This window comes from Phoxinus phoxinus (assembly GCF_949152265.1).
Source record: "Phoxinus phoxinus genome assembly, chromosome: 13".
In the NCBI taxonomy this organism is placed as follows: domain Eukaryota; kingdom Metazoa; phylum Chordata; class Actinopteri; order Cypriniformes; family Leuciscidae; genus Phoxinus; species Phoxinus phoxinus.
In genome coordinates this window covers 9,778,109-9,791,288 of record NC_136888.1, presented here as the reverse complement: position 1 = coordinate 9,791,288, position 13,180 = coordinate 9,778,109, and the positions used below count along the sequence as shown (strand labels likewise).

General features: G+C 35.7%; 2 protein-coding genes across 3 annotated transcripts in view; one reads left to right on the top strand and one right to left on the bottom strand.

The window, feature by feature from the left end:
- The window catches only part of LOC307009486 (gap junction epsilon-1 protein), a gene marked incomplete at its 3' end in the record, with an annotated part of 30,469 nt that extends 28,789 nt beyond the window's left edge, over positions 1-1,680 (bottom strand). Inside the window, exon 1 of the mRNA XM_079633278.1 lies at positions 1,519-1,680. Coding sequence (XP_079489404.1) covers positions 1,519-1,557 — 39 coding nt within the window. The 5' untranslated portion in view covers positions 1,558-1,680. The remainder of the gene's footprint in view (positions 1-1,518) is intronic.
- Positions 1,681-4,064: 2,384 nt separating this feature from the next.
- On the top strand, positions 4,065-12,709 carry txlnbb (taxilin beta b). Of its 2 annotated transcripts, none has more exons than XM_079632672.1 (10): positions 4,065-4,350; positions 6,471-6,690; positions 6,842-6,933; positions 7,725-7,895; positions 9,678-9,872; positions 10,320-10,439; positions 10,652-10,726; positions 10,815-10,907; positions 11,757-11,852; positions 12,038-12,709. In XM_079632672.1, exons 2-10 carry the CDS (start codon positions 6,483-6,485, stop codon positions 12,647-12,649), a joined length of 1,662 nt encoding a protein of 553 aa, XP_079488798.1. In that variant the 5' UTR covers positions 4,065-4,350; positions 6,471-6,482; the 3' UTR covers positions 12,650-12,709. The 2 variants fall into 2 exon arrangements, with proteins under 2 accessions (XP_079488798.1, XP_079488797.1); XM_079632671.1 differs by having other exon boundaries at positions 4,198-4,350; positions 6,468-6,690.
- The last annotated feature ends 471 nt before the right edge of the window (positions 12,710-13,180 follow it).

Genomic DNA, 13,180 nt, shown 5'->3' with positions numbered 1-13,180 from the left:
GAGGTTCATTCTTGTGTTACGCAGCACGTTTGAGCTTCCACAACAACCAATGAGGTTCATTCTTGTGTTACGCAGCACGTTTGAGCTTCTGCAAGAACCAATGAGGTTCATTCTTGTGTTACGCAGCACGTTTGAGCTTCAGCGAGAACCAATGAGGTTCATTCTTGTGTTACGCAGCACGTTTGAGCTTCTGCAAGAACCAATGAGGTTCATTCTCGTGTTACGTATCACATGTGAGCTTCCAAAACAACCAATGAGGTTAATTCTTGTGTTACGCAGCACGTTTGAGCTTCCACAACAACCAATGAGGTTCATTCTTGTGTTACGCAGCACGTTTGAGGTTCTGCAAGGACCAATGAGGTTTGTTCTCGTGTTACGCAGCATGTTTGTGCATCAGAAAACGTGAAAATGCTGCCTTCAGAGGAAGCATTCCATGGTACAGTAGGACTTCATCAAGGCACGTCGGAATCCAATGTTAGCTTTACTTCCTGTCTCCTTCATCTGATGGATTTTGAAGGCAGCATAGCTGCGATCTTCACTTTCTTTGACTTCCCACAATCATGTGCGCTTTCCATTCAGAGACAGTTCCGCTAGAAAAAGAAAGATGGCATCTAAAAGTTGCGGTTGTTGGTCAGTTTGTGTGTAAATACACGTTTTTGACCAACGCACGTTTGGCCACTTCCGATGTCATTTCTCAAGAAATTACTTCTGTAGTAATTAAATATTTGTTTAGTTCTCACCAAAGCTCGCTCATTAAACTGTTTCTTAGCTTTGTGGACAAATGCTTTCTGCAGAGTCATTGCATAAGGCAGTGAGGCAACATCTGACTAGCTGCCTGAGTTTTCGGATCCAGCCTTCTTGTGCGTCAAGCAGGTCCGGTTGAATTGTTTATGTTTGCTGATCAATGTTTATATATGAATAAAAGCCTAAATTCCACCTGTTCATCATATAAAGCGATCAAGTCTTTACAGAAATGTTGGACTAAACTGCTCAATTAGTTTTACGATCTCTTTATGAACTTTTTCAAAGTGGTAGTTGCGTAGCTATCAATGGAGGGACAGAAATCTCTCAGATTTAATTAAAAATATCTTTCATTTGTGATATCATTCGCTATAACACACAATTGTGTGTTGAACTATCCCTTTTGAAGCTTGTGACAAATAAACGCACTTTATTTAGCGTTCTGGTAAATACTATGTTCGGATTCATCAAACAAGTGTCCATATAAACGTCACGTGCCTGTACTGAATTACAAGACAAAGTAACTGAAAGTAAAGAAGACCTCAAACAAATATGTACGAAAATTTAAACGGCTGAAATCAAATGTTTACTCAAAATTCACACACACAAATACACACAAAATCTATTGGCATGGTTGTCACTAATGAATTAAAATAAATAAAAACGGAATATAATCAATGCAGAGAACTTAACTTGATTTTGCAACAAAAAATAAAACATATTCAGGAAAAATGCAAATAAAAAATCACCAGCACACATTAGTTAGATCTTACTTACGCATCCCTCATAGAAGTTCTTGATGTAGTTTAAGGACATGATGTCGTCTTTTTTCTTTAAGTTCAAATATTCTGTAATGCTTTGCCCTCATTTCAGACCTGTTGCCTTCTGCTGAGCTCCAGCTCAAACGCTGCTGTTCCTGTTGACCTGTGCAGCTCCAGTCAAAGCATTCTCCCTTTCATCTGCTCTACCTTCATCGATTTACCCATGAGGTACAAAAAGACAACAGAAAGGCAAAAACAAAAGAACTGAGCATGTGCTCCTCACATAATCCCCATTCAACTACGTCAGCAGAAAAAAAAAAAAAAAAACAGGCCTTTTGAGGCATAATGGGGGAACAGCTGACAAAAAGTGTAAGACAAAGTAAATTAAAGAAACCAAGACATGGCAATTAAACAAATGCAACAACTGATGTTTTCTAGACAATGTAAATGTTTTTATTATATCATTTATGCTACTTTGGATGTTGTTCTATATACAGTCATTTTTGAATTTTCAAGATCAGTGGAAACACTGTCACTAAAACGAACAAAACAATATAAACTGAATTTGATTATATTTTGTATAAGCTTACCAGCCTGAACCCAAGTGGAGAGTTGGTCCTCCTCCTTTATTCAGGCATAAAGCAAGAGTCATGGGAAATACTTCTCTTGAATGTCTTTGCCAGCGCTATCACATATCAAAGTCACTAATGAAAAGATTGTCAAAACCAGCTCTCAACATTTACCCATTTGGCTTCCATAGGCGATCTGGGCAATCCCATCCTGAAAACATGGCACTCTGTGAGCCGGGCTCTGCCTTTGGACTCTTTTCACACACTGAGATGAATGGAGGCTTGGGCAGAATATCTGAGCTGCTCAGAGTAAAGCAGCAGTTTCAATAATGAAGAGCTTTTAAAGGTGTTTGGATATGGATGCACACTTTCCAAATTATTTTTGGAAAATATCTTAAATGCATAACATACATTGTTTTTAAAATGCTTTTTTAACATGTTATTTTCTTCATAAATAAGCATTACTAATCTTTTTAAAAATGTAAATCAGCATACTTTGAAGGCATACTACAAATACAAGCATGCTGCACAAATACAATTTTATACAATTTAAATATTATATTTCCCCCCACATTGAAGTCAGGAGAACTTGTTTTGTGAGTGAACACTGTAAAATCCAACAGTGATTCTAACTAAAACTTTTTAGTTAACTTTACTTAATGTATTAACTTAATTGTAAAAATCTAGTAATCTGTACTATTCACATATGCTTTGTTTAAAACCCAAGTTAACATTAATTGATTGGTTTGAGTTTGTTTTTTGGGACAGGGAAAATCTTAATGGACTTGTCACTCATTTCCTCCACTTCTGCAGTTATTTTTCTCTGTTTGCACTCACTCATTTCCCAAAGTCATCTTGAATGTTGAATTGTCAATACAGCTGAAAAAATTTGAGAGAACATAACATAAGTTGACATCATAAATTGATTTTGATTGTCTTAAAATATTTTTAGTCACTATTATGGCGATTAGTGATCCCTTTGGTTGGGCACTTGGAACATTTAATTTATTGTAATTCTCTTCCAATTGATGCAGCGATGCAACAAAAAATCAGTTGTTTGGTGTGTGTGTGTGTGTGTGTGTGTGTGTGTGTGTGTGTGTGTGGTAACTATATGTCATGTCAATTAATGATCTTTTATAATTTGTGAAACCGTTAATTGGGTTTATATTATCACTCTATATTTGTGACAATCTTGCCTGAGTCACGTGAGTCACACAGACTTCAATATTCAGGATGCAAAACACAACCATGGCAATTAAATCAAGTACTCTCTACAGTTATTTTTTAGTTAACTCCTGTGTTAGTGAACTACTAACTAAGCATTTGTCAGTACCACATACTATTCCTATTTCACTTTACTTGCTTTTTTTTTAAGGCAATCGGTTTCCTGATATTTTCCTAGTAATGGGAACTCTAATGAGAAGTTAATACAACTAATGATTTTGATTCAACAGTATACTTAATTAACAAGTTTTCTATACAAATATTATTAAGCTGTGCCAACTAAAAATGAATACACTACTTCACTTGGAAATTTGAAGGCAATCGGTTTCCTCCTTTTTTTAAGTTAAGTCAACTTATTGAAGTGCCCCTATTATGCTTTTTGGAATATTACCTTTCATGTAGTGTGTAAAATAGCTGTTTGTGAATGTAAAAGGTCTGCAAAATATCAAAGTGAATGAAAAATAAAGTTATTGCTCCCTAAAAGAACTGCTGAAAGGAGTTGTCACTTGTCAGCAATTAAACTCTCACTTCCTGTACCCAACCTACTGTAATAATGTAATACATTTATATAATGCCAGCCTATGGTCTTCAACGGCATCCGCTGTTAGTTTAATTCTCATTCAACTTAACCTCAAAATGAAAAAAAGCAACAACAAAAGCAGCCATAGGCCTAAAATATACCTGGAATTTCCTGAGATTTCCACAATTTCAAATGATAATTTATTAAAATGCTCTGATTTGTATTGAAACATTTTTGGCTTCGTCCTGCATGTTTACAGATTTCACATCAAACCATGTTTGACAAAAAGTCACAGAGATATTCTTTACATATACTGTAGATGACCATGATTTGAATTTGACATATACATTGCAGAACATTGGAATCTCAGCATGGGCTCGCACAGAATTCAGCGTTCAGTGTGTTGTGTGTTGTGTGTGAGCACGATCCCTCCTGATTATTTTGAGGTCTGTCTGCCTCACGCAGCTGCTGTGTTTGTCCTGACAGAGACTCGGCTCGGCTCGGCTCCACTTACTCTCTCTCACTGCTCCTGCTGGTAAGTGTTTCCTCACGTCTTTATTGTCTCATGCACTGTTATCATAGTTTTTTTAATGTGAAGTGGTTTGACTGGATGTTTGATTGCAATACTGGGTTGGTATATTTCAACATGTATTCAGTACGAAAAGCACGTTTTAGTTTAACACAGCGTGTTTTAGGCTGAATTTCTGAGTTACGGTCTTGTGTGTCTGTTGAATCCTTGAAAATATGCAATGCATGAAGGTTCATTGTAGGTCATCTGATGCAAAAAACAAACATACAAATAGTAGAATATGATTTTTTTTTTAAATGTATGCTTTTATTAATTAAATGAGCAATGCAATTTCACAACATATACTTTGAACATTGACATGCTGAAGAATAAGCAGACAAGTTGACAAGTTGACCATATTAAGGGTCTCTTGAAATAGACCAGGCCATGAACAGGTGCTTGTGAAATCAGGGGGAGTTATCAGCCTGGACTGAGCGGCTAAATTTAACCAGATAAACAGTTGCTCTGTATCTCAGGGGATAAACAACCCTAAACAGCTCTTTAGAATAAGAATTAAATCAATTCAAAGCACTCACAAGCTCTAATGTGTCCACTTTTAAACATATAAAAGAGATGTTTTAAGGGAACTTTTCTGACCCCTCTGATTATGTTTTATTTAAAGCTTTAGCTTTAAAGTATACAGTATGTTTAGTTTTAAATCATTTTTGAATAGTGATACAATCAGGGAAATTCAACCAAAAAAAGTCACTTGGTATGTGTAGCCTTGTGTTTATAACAAAACATTTCTGTTTCATTTCATTACGTCCCCTTGGAATTATAAGGTTCTATCTGACATTTTTGTCAAAATTGAGTTATTCACATATTCCTATTCTGTGCAACTTATTTACATTATGTGATGTTGTTTTTTAAGTTGTGTACATTTTGGAACTTTTTATTTAGAAAATAAAAAGGTTCTTTCTACACAGTCGAATGGAATGCAAAAACTTTAAAGCTCAATATCTCAAAACCAGTCAGAATGCAGATAGAACCTTATAATTCCAAGGGGACGATTAGCATCATGCCAAACATGCCAAACATTTAAACATTATTCAAATATATTTCCCCCCAAAAAGTATTAAAAAGTTATATATTATAGTTGTAATAGTTATGTTAAAAAAATCAGTATCATCACATTAAACAAAATCAGGGACATTTTACAATAAGGTTTCAATTGTAACATGAACTAAAAGGAAGCAATAGCATATTCTTAAAGCATTTATTAACTTTTGTTAATGTTAGTTCACAGTGCATTAATTACCAGATAGAATATAATTTGATCTTTAAAAAAACGTATTATTAAATGGTGAGATTAACATAAGATACGTTGCTGTAAATAATAATTAATATAATAATAAATATAGCTGCAAGCAGCAATTATCGGGGTTCAATCGTTTTAAAGCCTTAAACACATGTGTAAAAAGATATTATGTTTTATTTATCAAGCATGTAACCACTTAAATCATAGAAGGAAAAGACCATTTGCAGCTAATACAGGCAGTTTTAAAGCTTTTTAACAGTTATTGCTCTACTTATGGCCTGATCTCTGTAAAAGTTTGTATGTTTCTTAAGAATCATATGGCTCATACACCCAATTTGTGACGTTCTATGTAAAGCAGACAATTTTTCAGTCATTTAAATGTAATTTTTCATAAGAAATATATAACGTTGTTCACCTTTATAACAGTTAAAGTACCACCTATGGCATAAAAGTTTCCATGCTTCTTTAACAACACCATTTTCCAACACCTTTTACAGTTATTCAGAGCTACGTGCTTGAACCCATAATAATACAAATAAACACTGTAGAAGTGTTGGTCATTGTTAGTTCATATTAACTAATCTAGTTAACTAATGTTAACAAATGAAGCCTTATTGTAAAATTTTACCATAATATCCAATCTTGTAATAAAACACAAGATGAAACAGTTTGAAGAAGTTTCATTTTGCATAATTTAGTAGTTCCTAAACCAGGAATCATTCTTACTAACAGCAATCTGAATAAAAACCTTGTAAACAGCTACATTGCTCAATAAAAGCAACACATTCATCCCATCATCTTTCATTGACTCTGCCTGTCTCAATAGTAGAATATCATCAGGATGGAGAGCTGTTCACAACCTACAAATGGAGACAGCAAGGCTGATGTGACCAATGACCTCACTGAGGATCTGAGTCAGCAGCTGGAGGACATCATCAACACCTATCAGGTGAGCGAACAGCCAGGTGAGCCTGAGGATGTTGAGGAAGAGGCTGTTCCAGGCAAGGCCAAAGAGCAGAAAATGGAGAAGAAGATGCTTAAAGGCCTCGGTGAGTCACATGCAAGATAGTTAACACGTTACTCCATTTGGCAATGTGATTAACGATAGATTAAAACAAGTTTTTCTTCTTCAAACTGCTTATTTTCCCACTTCGCTCAATCAAACAGTGTGACCAAAGTAAATTGTGTCAATGATCACAGGGAAGGAAGCCATGCTGCTCATGCAGAGCCTGAATAAACTGGGAACGCCTGAGCAGAAACTAGAAGCTCTCATCAAAAAACATGCAGAACTGGTGAGTGAAATCATCAACAATGTTCTGCGTTTGAAACATTAAAAAAGACTTAACAAAATTTCTAATAAAAACACTGTATTCAACATTGTATGCTGGTGTACTGCTCTTAGACTACAAGCGTAAATATCCACATGGTGAAACTCGAAAAATGTGTAGGCTATATCGTGCAAAAACTTATATATTATATATATAGACTCATTGCATGTGAAGTGCGATATTTCAAACCTTTATTTGTTATCATTTTGATGATTATGGCTTACAGCTTATGAAAACCCCAAATTCAAAATTAGAATATTGTGAAAAGGTTTTCATAAGCTGTAAGCCATAATCATCAAAATTATAACAAATAAAGGCTTAAAATATCACACTTTGCATGTAATGAGTCTATATAATATATTAGTTACACCTTTTAAGTTGAATTACTAAAATATATTACCTTTTGCACGATATTCAAATTTTTTGAGTTTCACATGCATTTGGAAAAATCAGCCCCCTTTTAATACATTTTTGTGACTTTGTGAAACCATTTTAAGTATATTAAGAAACAAACAGGCTTTACCTCAATGTATATAATATATTTTATTTTTTATTTAGGGACGGTTGTCCCATATTAGACTGTCTTTTATAGTACACTTCCAATAGTTCATCTTAAAATGAATGAATGAATTCTCTAAGATTATCTCTTTTATTTTTAGCTTGTTATATTAAAATAGTTTTCTATATAGGCCTATACAGTTTTTGTATTTCTGTAAACAATAGAGATCGTAACAACACTGTTAACTAACTTGCAGCTGGAAGAGCACCGTTCAGACCAGAAACAGCTGAAGGTCCTGCAGAAGAAACTTCTCCAGGTGCTGAAGGAGAAGGACCAGCTCCAGAGTGAACACAGCCGAGCTGTTCTGGCCCGCAGTAAACTAGAAAGCCTCTGCAGGGAGCTGCAAAGACACAACAAGACGTTAAAGGTGCCAATATCATCTCATCTCATGGATATGATTGTGTGAAAATGTCTTATTTTGCTTTAAACACAGATATCTACTAATGAGCACAAATCAAAACCTGCTCGCCAATAATAAAAAGACAAAAGTGTGTCATGGCAACACTTTACAATAAGGTTTAACATCAGTTAACTATATTTGTTATATGAAAATATTTCTAAAGCATTTATCAATCTCAGTTCATTTTAATTTCAACATTTACCAATACATTATTAAAATCAAAAGTTGTGTCTGTTAATTAAAGCTAACATTAACTAAGAATGAACATTTGTATTAAATATCTAGTACAGTCAAGAAACTCTAGAGGGCGCAGGCTGTGGTCCTTTACATGCAATTTGCAAGCAATCACATGACACAAGGTGATTGGCTTCTGCCGATTTTGTAGCCAATGAGATTGCTTGCTCACCATCAGGTTCATTGTTTGCTGTAAGCTCTGAAACCCTCCACCGTCCCTAGCTCCACTTGCCTAGATCTGCTACGGGATTATGTATGCCTATTTATGCAGCAGCATATCTTCTTATACATGCTCACAGCAACGTGTCTTTGTATCTATTACACAAAAATGCTGGGTTGTTTCAACACAATTTTGGGTCAAATATGGACAAACCCAAACGTTGGATTAAAAATGTAATTTAAAAATGTAACCCAACGGCTGGGTTTGTCCATATTTGACCCAAAATTAGGTTGAAACAACCCAGCATTTTTTATAGCAGTAGCAAGTCCATACCTCAGAAATCTTTTCAATTGCCCATGACGTTTATTTACTTAATAGTTTTATGGCAACAGGTTTCCTCACTTATTTTAAGTCGACTGATCACTTTTTACAGTGAGTTCACCAAGACCAAATACATTAACATTGTCATAATCAATAACATGCTAAAACCATTCTGAGAGTTGTCATGATTAAAATATTTTAACAAAGATGAATAAATACTGTAGAAAATATATTGCTGCTCATTGTTAGTTGCTGTTAGTTAGTAAACAGTATCAGCAGCTGTATCACCCAGTAGCCCAAGGTTGCCCACTGAAGCTAAGCAGGGCTGAGCCTGGTTAGTACTTGGATGGGAGACCTCCTGGGAAAACCAGGTTGCTGCTGGAAGAGGTGTTAGTGAGGCCAGCAGGGGGCGCTCACCCTGTGGTCTGTGCGGGTCCTAACGCCCCAGTGTAGTGATGTGGACACTATACTGACAAAGAGCGCCGTCCTTCAGATGAGACGTTAAACCTGTGGTCACTAAAAATCCCAGGATGTCTTTCGAAAGAGTAGAGGTGTAACCCCAGCATCCTGGCCAAATTTGCCCAGTGGGCTCTGTCCATCATGGCCTCCTAATCATCCTCATATATATACTGATTGGCTTCATCACTGTCTCCTCTCCACCAGTAAGCTGGTGTGCGGTGGGCGTTCTGGCGCAATATGGCTGCCGTCGCATCATCCAGGTGATGCTGCACATTGGTGGTGGTTGAGGAGATTCCCCCCCTTCTATGTAAAGCTCTTTGAGTGTCGAGAAAAAGCGCTATATAAATTAAATGAATTATTATTATTATTAACAAACGTTAAGTAATGGGACCTGACTAATGGGAAAGTTATCAAATAAACCAAATAAATTGAAACAATGTAAACAATTCAGTGTTAATAAATTGCACTGAAATAGCATTATACAAAATCACAGTGAAAGGGTTTACATTTCAAGATCTTATAACCCAGATTTTTGTGCTAGAACTCACTTCTGTCTGATGACGCTTTTGGTGCAGGAGGAAACCCTACAGCGGTGTCGTGAAGATGATCTCAAGAGGAAGGAAATCACCACGCATTTCCAGAACACGCTGACGGACATCCAGGCCCAGATCGAGGAGCACAGCAGCCGCAACAACAAACTGTGCCAGGAGAACAGCGAGCTGGCTGAGAAACTCAAGGACATCATATCAAAATGTGACCAGCGAGAGGCGGTACGGAAAACAGACAGGAGGTCACTCTGGTGTGACCTGAGATCATATCATTCCAGTCAGTGATATTTACTACCATTGAGATGCTATTATAGTATATATATATAAGGACATAAGACAAGAATATAAGGATATATGAGGAAAATTGGGACAAAATTGGGTTTTCAATTTAGTAAATTTGTTGTTTTTGTCATTTTCATTCACGTTTATATTGCTATTTAGTTTGTATTACAGTATAAGTTTTATTAGATTTTATTTCAATTCAGGTATATTTTATTTCAAGTAATTGAAACTTGAACTTGAAGTAATGCATGTTGTTGTTGTTGTTTTCGGTGGGTGTTTTCAAATAACCCTGATTTGAATAAAGTGTTACAAACCTAGTCCTTAAGTAGAATGTGAATTAAAGTATATAAGAGTAATTGTATAATCGTGTTTTTGGCCTTCATGCAGAATCTTGAAAAAGTGTTCAAGCACCGAGACCTGCATCAGAAATTAATGGAGACAAAACTCTCAAAGGCCAACTTAATGCTCAAAGAGGCGGAGGAGAAACACAAACTGGAGAAGGAGCTTGTGAGTTAAATATCTAAAGAAAAAAATGCCCTCAACTGCAAATAGTAAATTTGTATTGTATAAATGATCTTGCATACAGAACGCTAATTTATCTTGCTGCTATTTTGAACCCAGAGAAATATAAACCATAAATGACTGCCATTGTGCTTTTAAGCAAAGAACTCAACTCTTTTCTGGGACTATTTGCTACTTCCTATCTATGTATTCTCCAGTTACTGAAGCAGACTGCAGAGGCCAAAATACAGGTTAAACTTCTGAAAGTACAAGAGACTGATATGAAAGCCCAGGTATATTTTCATCAAATATTACACATCTCTAGTTTTTTTCTCTCTAATCATATTTGTTCACAAAATAACTCACTTGTTTTCCGGTTAGCTTGCTATATATTCTGAGAAGTTTGATGAATTCCAAGGATCGGTATCTAAGAGCAGTGGTGTGTATGCCGGCTTCAAACAAGACATGGACAAGGTGTGTATCCCTGACACATTTCTAGTCACTTTATTGTATTATTCTTCAACGTATATAAGAAGAACATTGTATGACCCTCATGTTCTGTATGTGTAAAAATAATAATACTGTAGAAATCAAATAATACAGTACATATAATCAAATAATTTAAATTTGAATGCGTTGTTGAAATTTGTAGAAATATTTTTTTTACAGTCTTTTTACATAAAATGCATCAATATCAAGTATGTTTTTGATCTGTTAAAAGGGGCTTGGGGTCTTTCAGTTTCATGTTTTATTGTTAATTAAAACTAAAACTATTCAAAACTTTTTGTTAGATTAAATAAATTAAAGGAAAATGTCATTAAGGAAAAGTCGAAACACTAAACTTTACAAAGTTTTTCTTTACAAACTTCAAATTAATAAAATCCAAAATGGAACTAAAACCAGCACTTAAACCTGAAATAAAATGTATTAAACCTAAATAGTAATATATATATATATATATATATATATATATATATATATATATATATATATATATATATATATATATATATATATATATATATATATAAAAGGAATAAAATAATTGCACATGACAAAATTACTAAAGTTTAAACAAAATTTAAAATGAACATTAAAAATGTTAAGAATGCCAATTCAAAATATTTGTAAATAAAGTGTCATTTCCCTCTGATTTTAGGGATAACTTATGATAAGGGTTGTATATGGTATGGTTCGCATTACATTTCCGGACAGGAATGTTGTTCCAGGATCAACAAAATATGCGTTTTACTCTGCAAAATCACGACGTCCTATAAACAATACTATGATAACACTAAGTTAAGATGTTGATTTGTATTACAGATGGGAAAGAAGATGAAAAAGTTGGAGAAGGAGGCGATTGGCTGGAAATCACGTTTTGATGGCTGCAATAAAGCTCTTCTTGATATGGTTGGAGATGTAAGTTGCTCAGTTCATACATCATAAATCAATATTGTAGACTGCAGCGAACCTTCTCTGTATATTTAATGTTTGCAACTAAACAAAGCTGTACAATAAGAATCAAGAGACTGAATCTTGACAGTGTTTTCAGTATTGCTGAAAGTCTAGATATGGAGCAATATTGTCACGATTGTTTCATGCAGAAAGTACTGAAGGAGAAGGAGATTGAACTCTTCACCCTGAAGACCCAGAAACTTGAGAATCTCTGTAGAGCGCTTCAAGACGAGAGGAAAACACTGTCTCAGAAGCTCAATGGATCCCAACAGGCCGGAGCCGACGATGCAGCAGCTACTGCGTCCGTCACTACAGAGAAAGCTACAGAAGCAACCGAGGAAGTTGCAGTAAAAGAGGAAGTTGCAGTAAAAGAGAAAGAGGCAGTAACTAAAGAGAAAGAGGCAGAAACTAAAGAGAAAGAGGCAGTCTCAACAGAAGTGGTCAGTCAAGATCCAGAAACCCCCACTGATCCAATCTGTAAGTCTCCCGCAGAAGCAACGCCGCTGACCAAAGAGCTCTTCAACCTGAAGGCAGAGAAAGCTCGTCTACAGGAGATCGCGGAAGCGTTCACCATTCGCCGCCACATGACGCCAGAGCCTTGCGAGGACTCAGACATCTGTGCTGAGAGTCTAGACGACGCTCAGGGAGAGCAACAGGTCGCAGAGGAGCTCAACTTCACAGAGGAGATGCAACCCCTCACTGACACGCTGTCTGAAGAGCATCAAGAGCTCAGAGACAAAGACATGCAGTCGGTTGATTAGACAGACTAATCCAAATGTCAATTTCTCACACATTCACGAATAAAGTTTATTCTTTGCGCATCCTGCTTGTAACTTGATGTTTGAACTATTACACCATACATGCTTGCAGTATTATGTATTTCAAGACAGCATAAGCGAAGTGAAGTTAGACTAACAACCCTGAACTTGTGAAACGGTGACATGGTGCATTCATTTGGAGAAACTTTGATGCAAAGTTTTGGAAAGTATTTATACAGATAATATTACATTTTCATAAATCATTATTGGCTCTTTATTTTCTTAGATATAGCATTTCTCTCTCTCTCTCTCTCTCTCTCTCTCTCTCTCTCTCTCTCTCTCTCTTAAACATTAAAAATGCAGTTAGCTTCTGTGTACGGATCTACGATGTATGGCATAAAATGTGGTTAATAGTGGATAATTTGACGAGCTGTTCCGTGTCGAAGTGTCTGTTATCAGCGGATGTTTATGTGTGCCCAGACATTTTAGAAATCCCGACCTGCTGATGTTTTACTGCCATGTCCGGAATAAAGA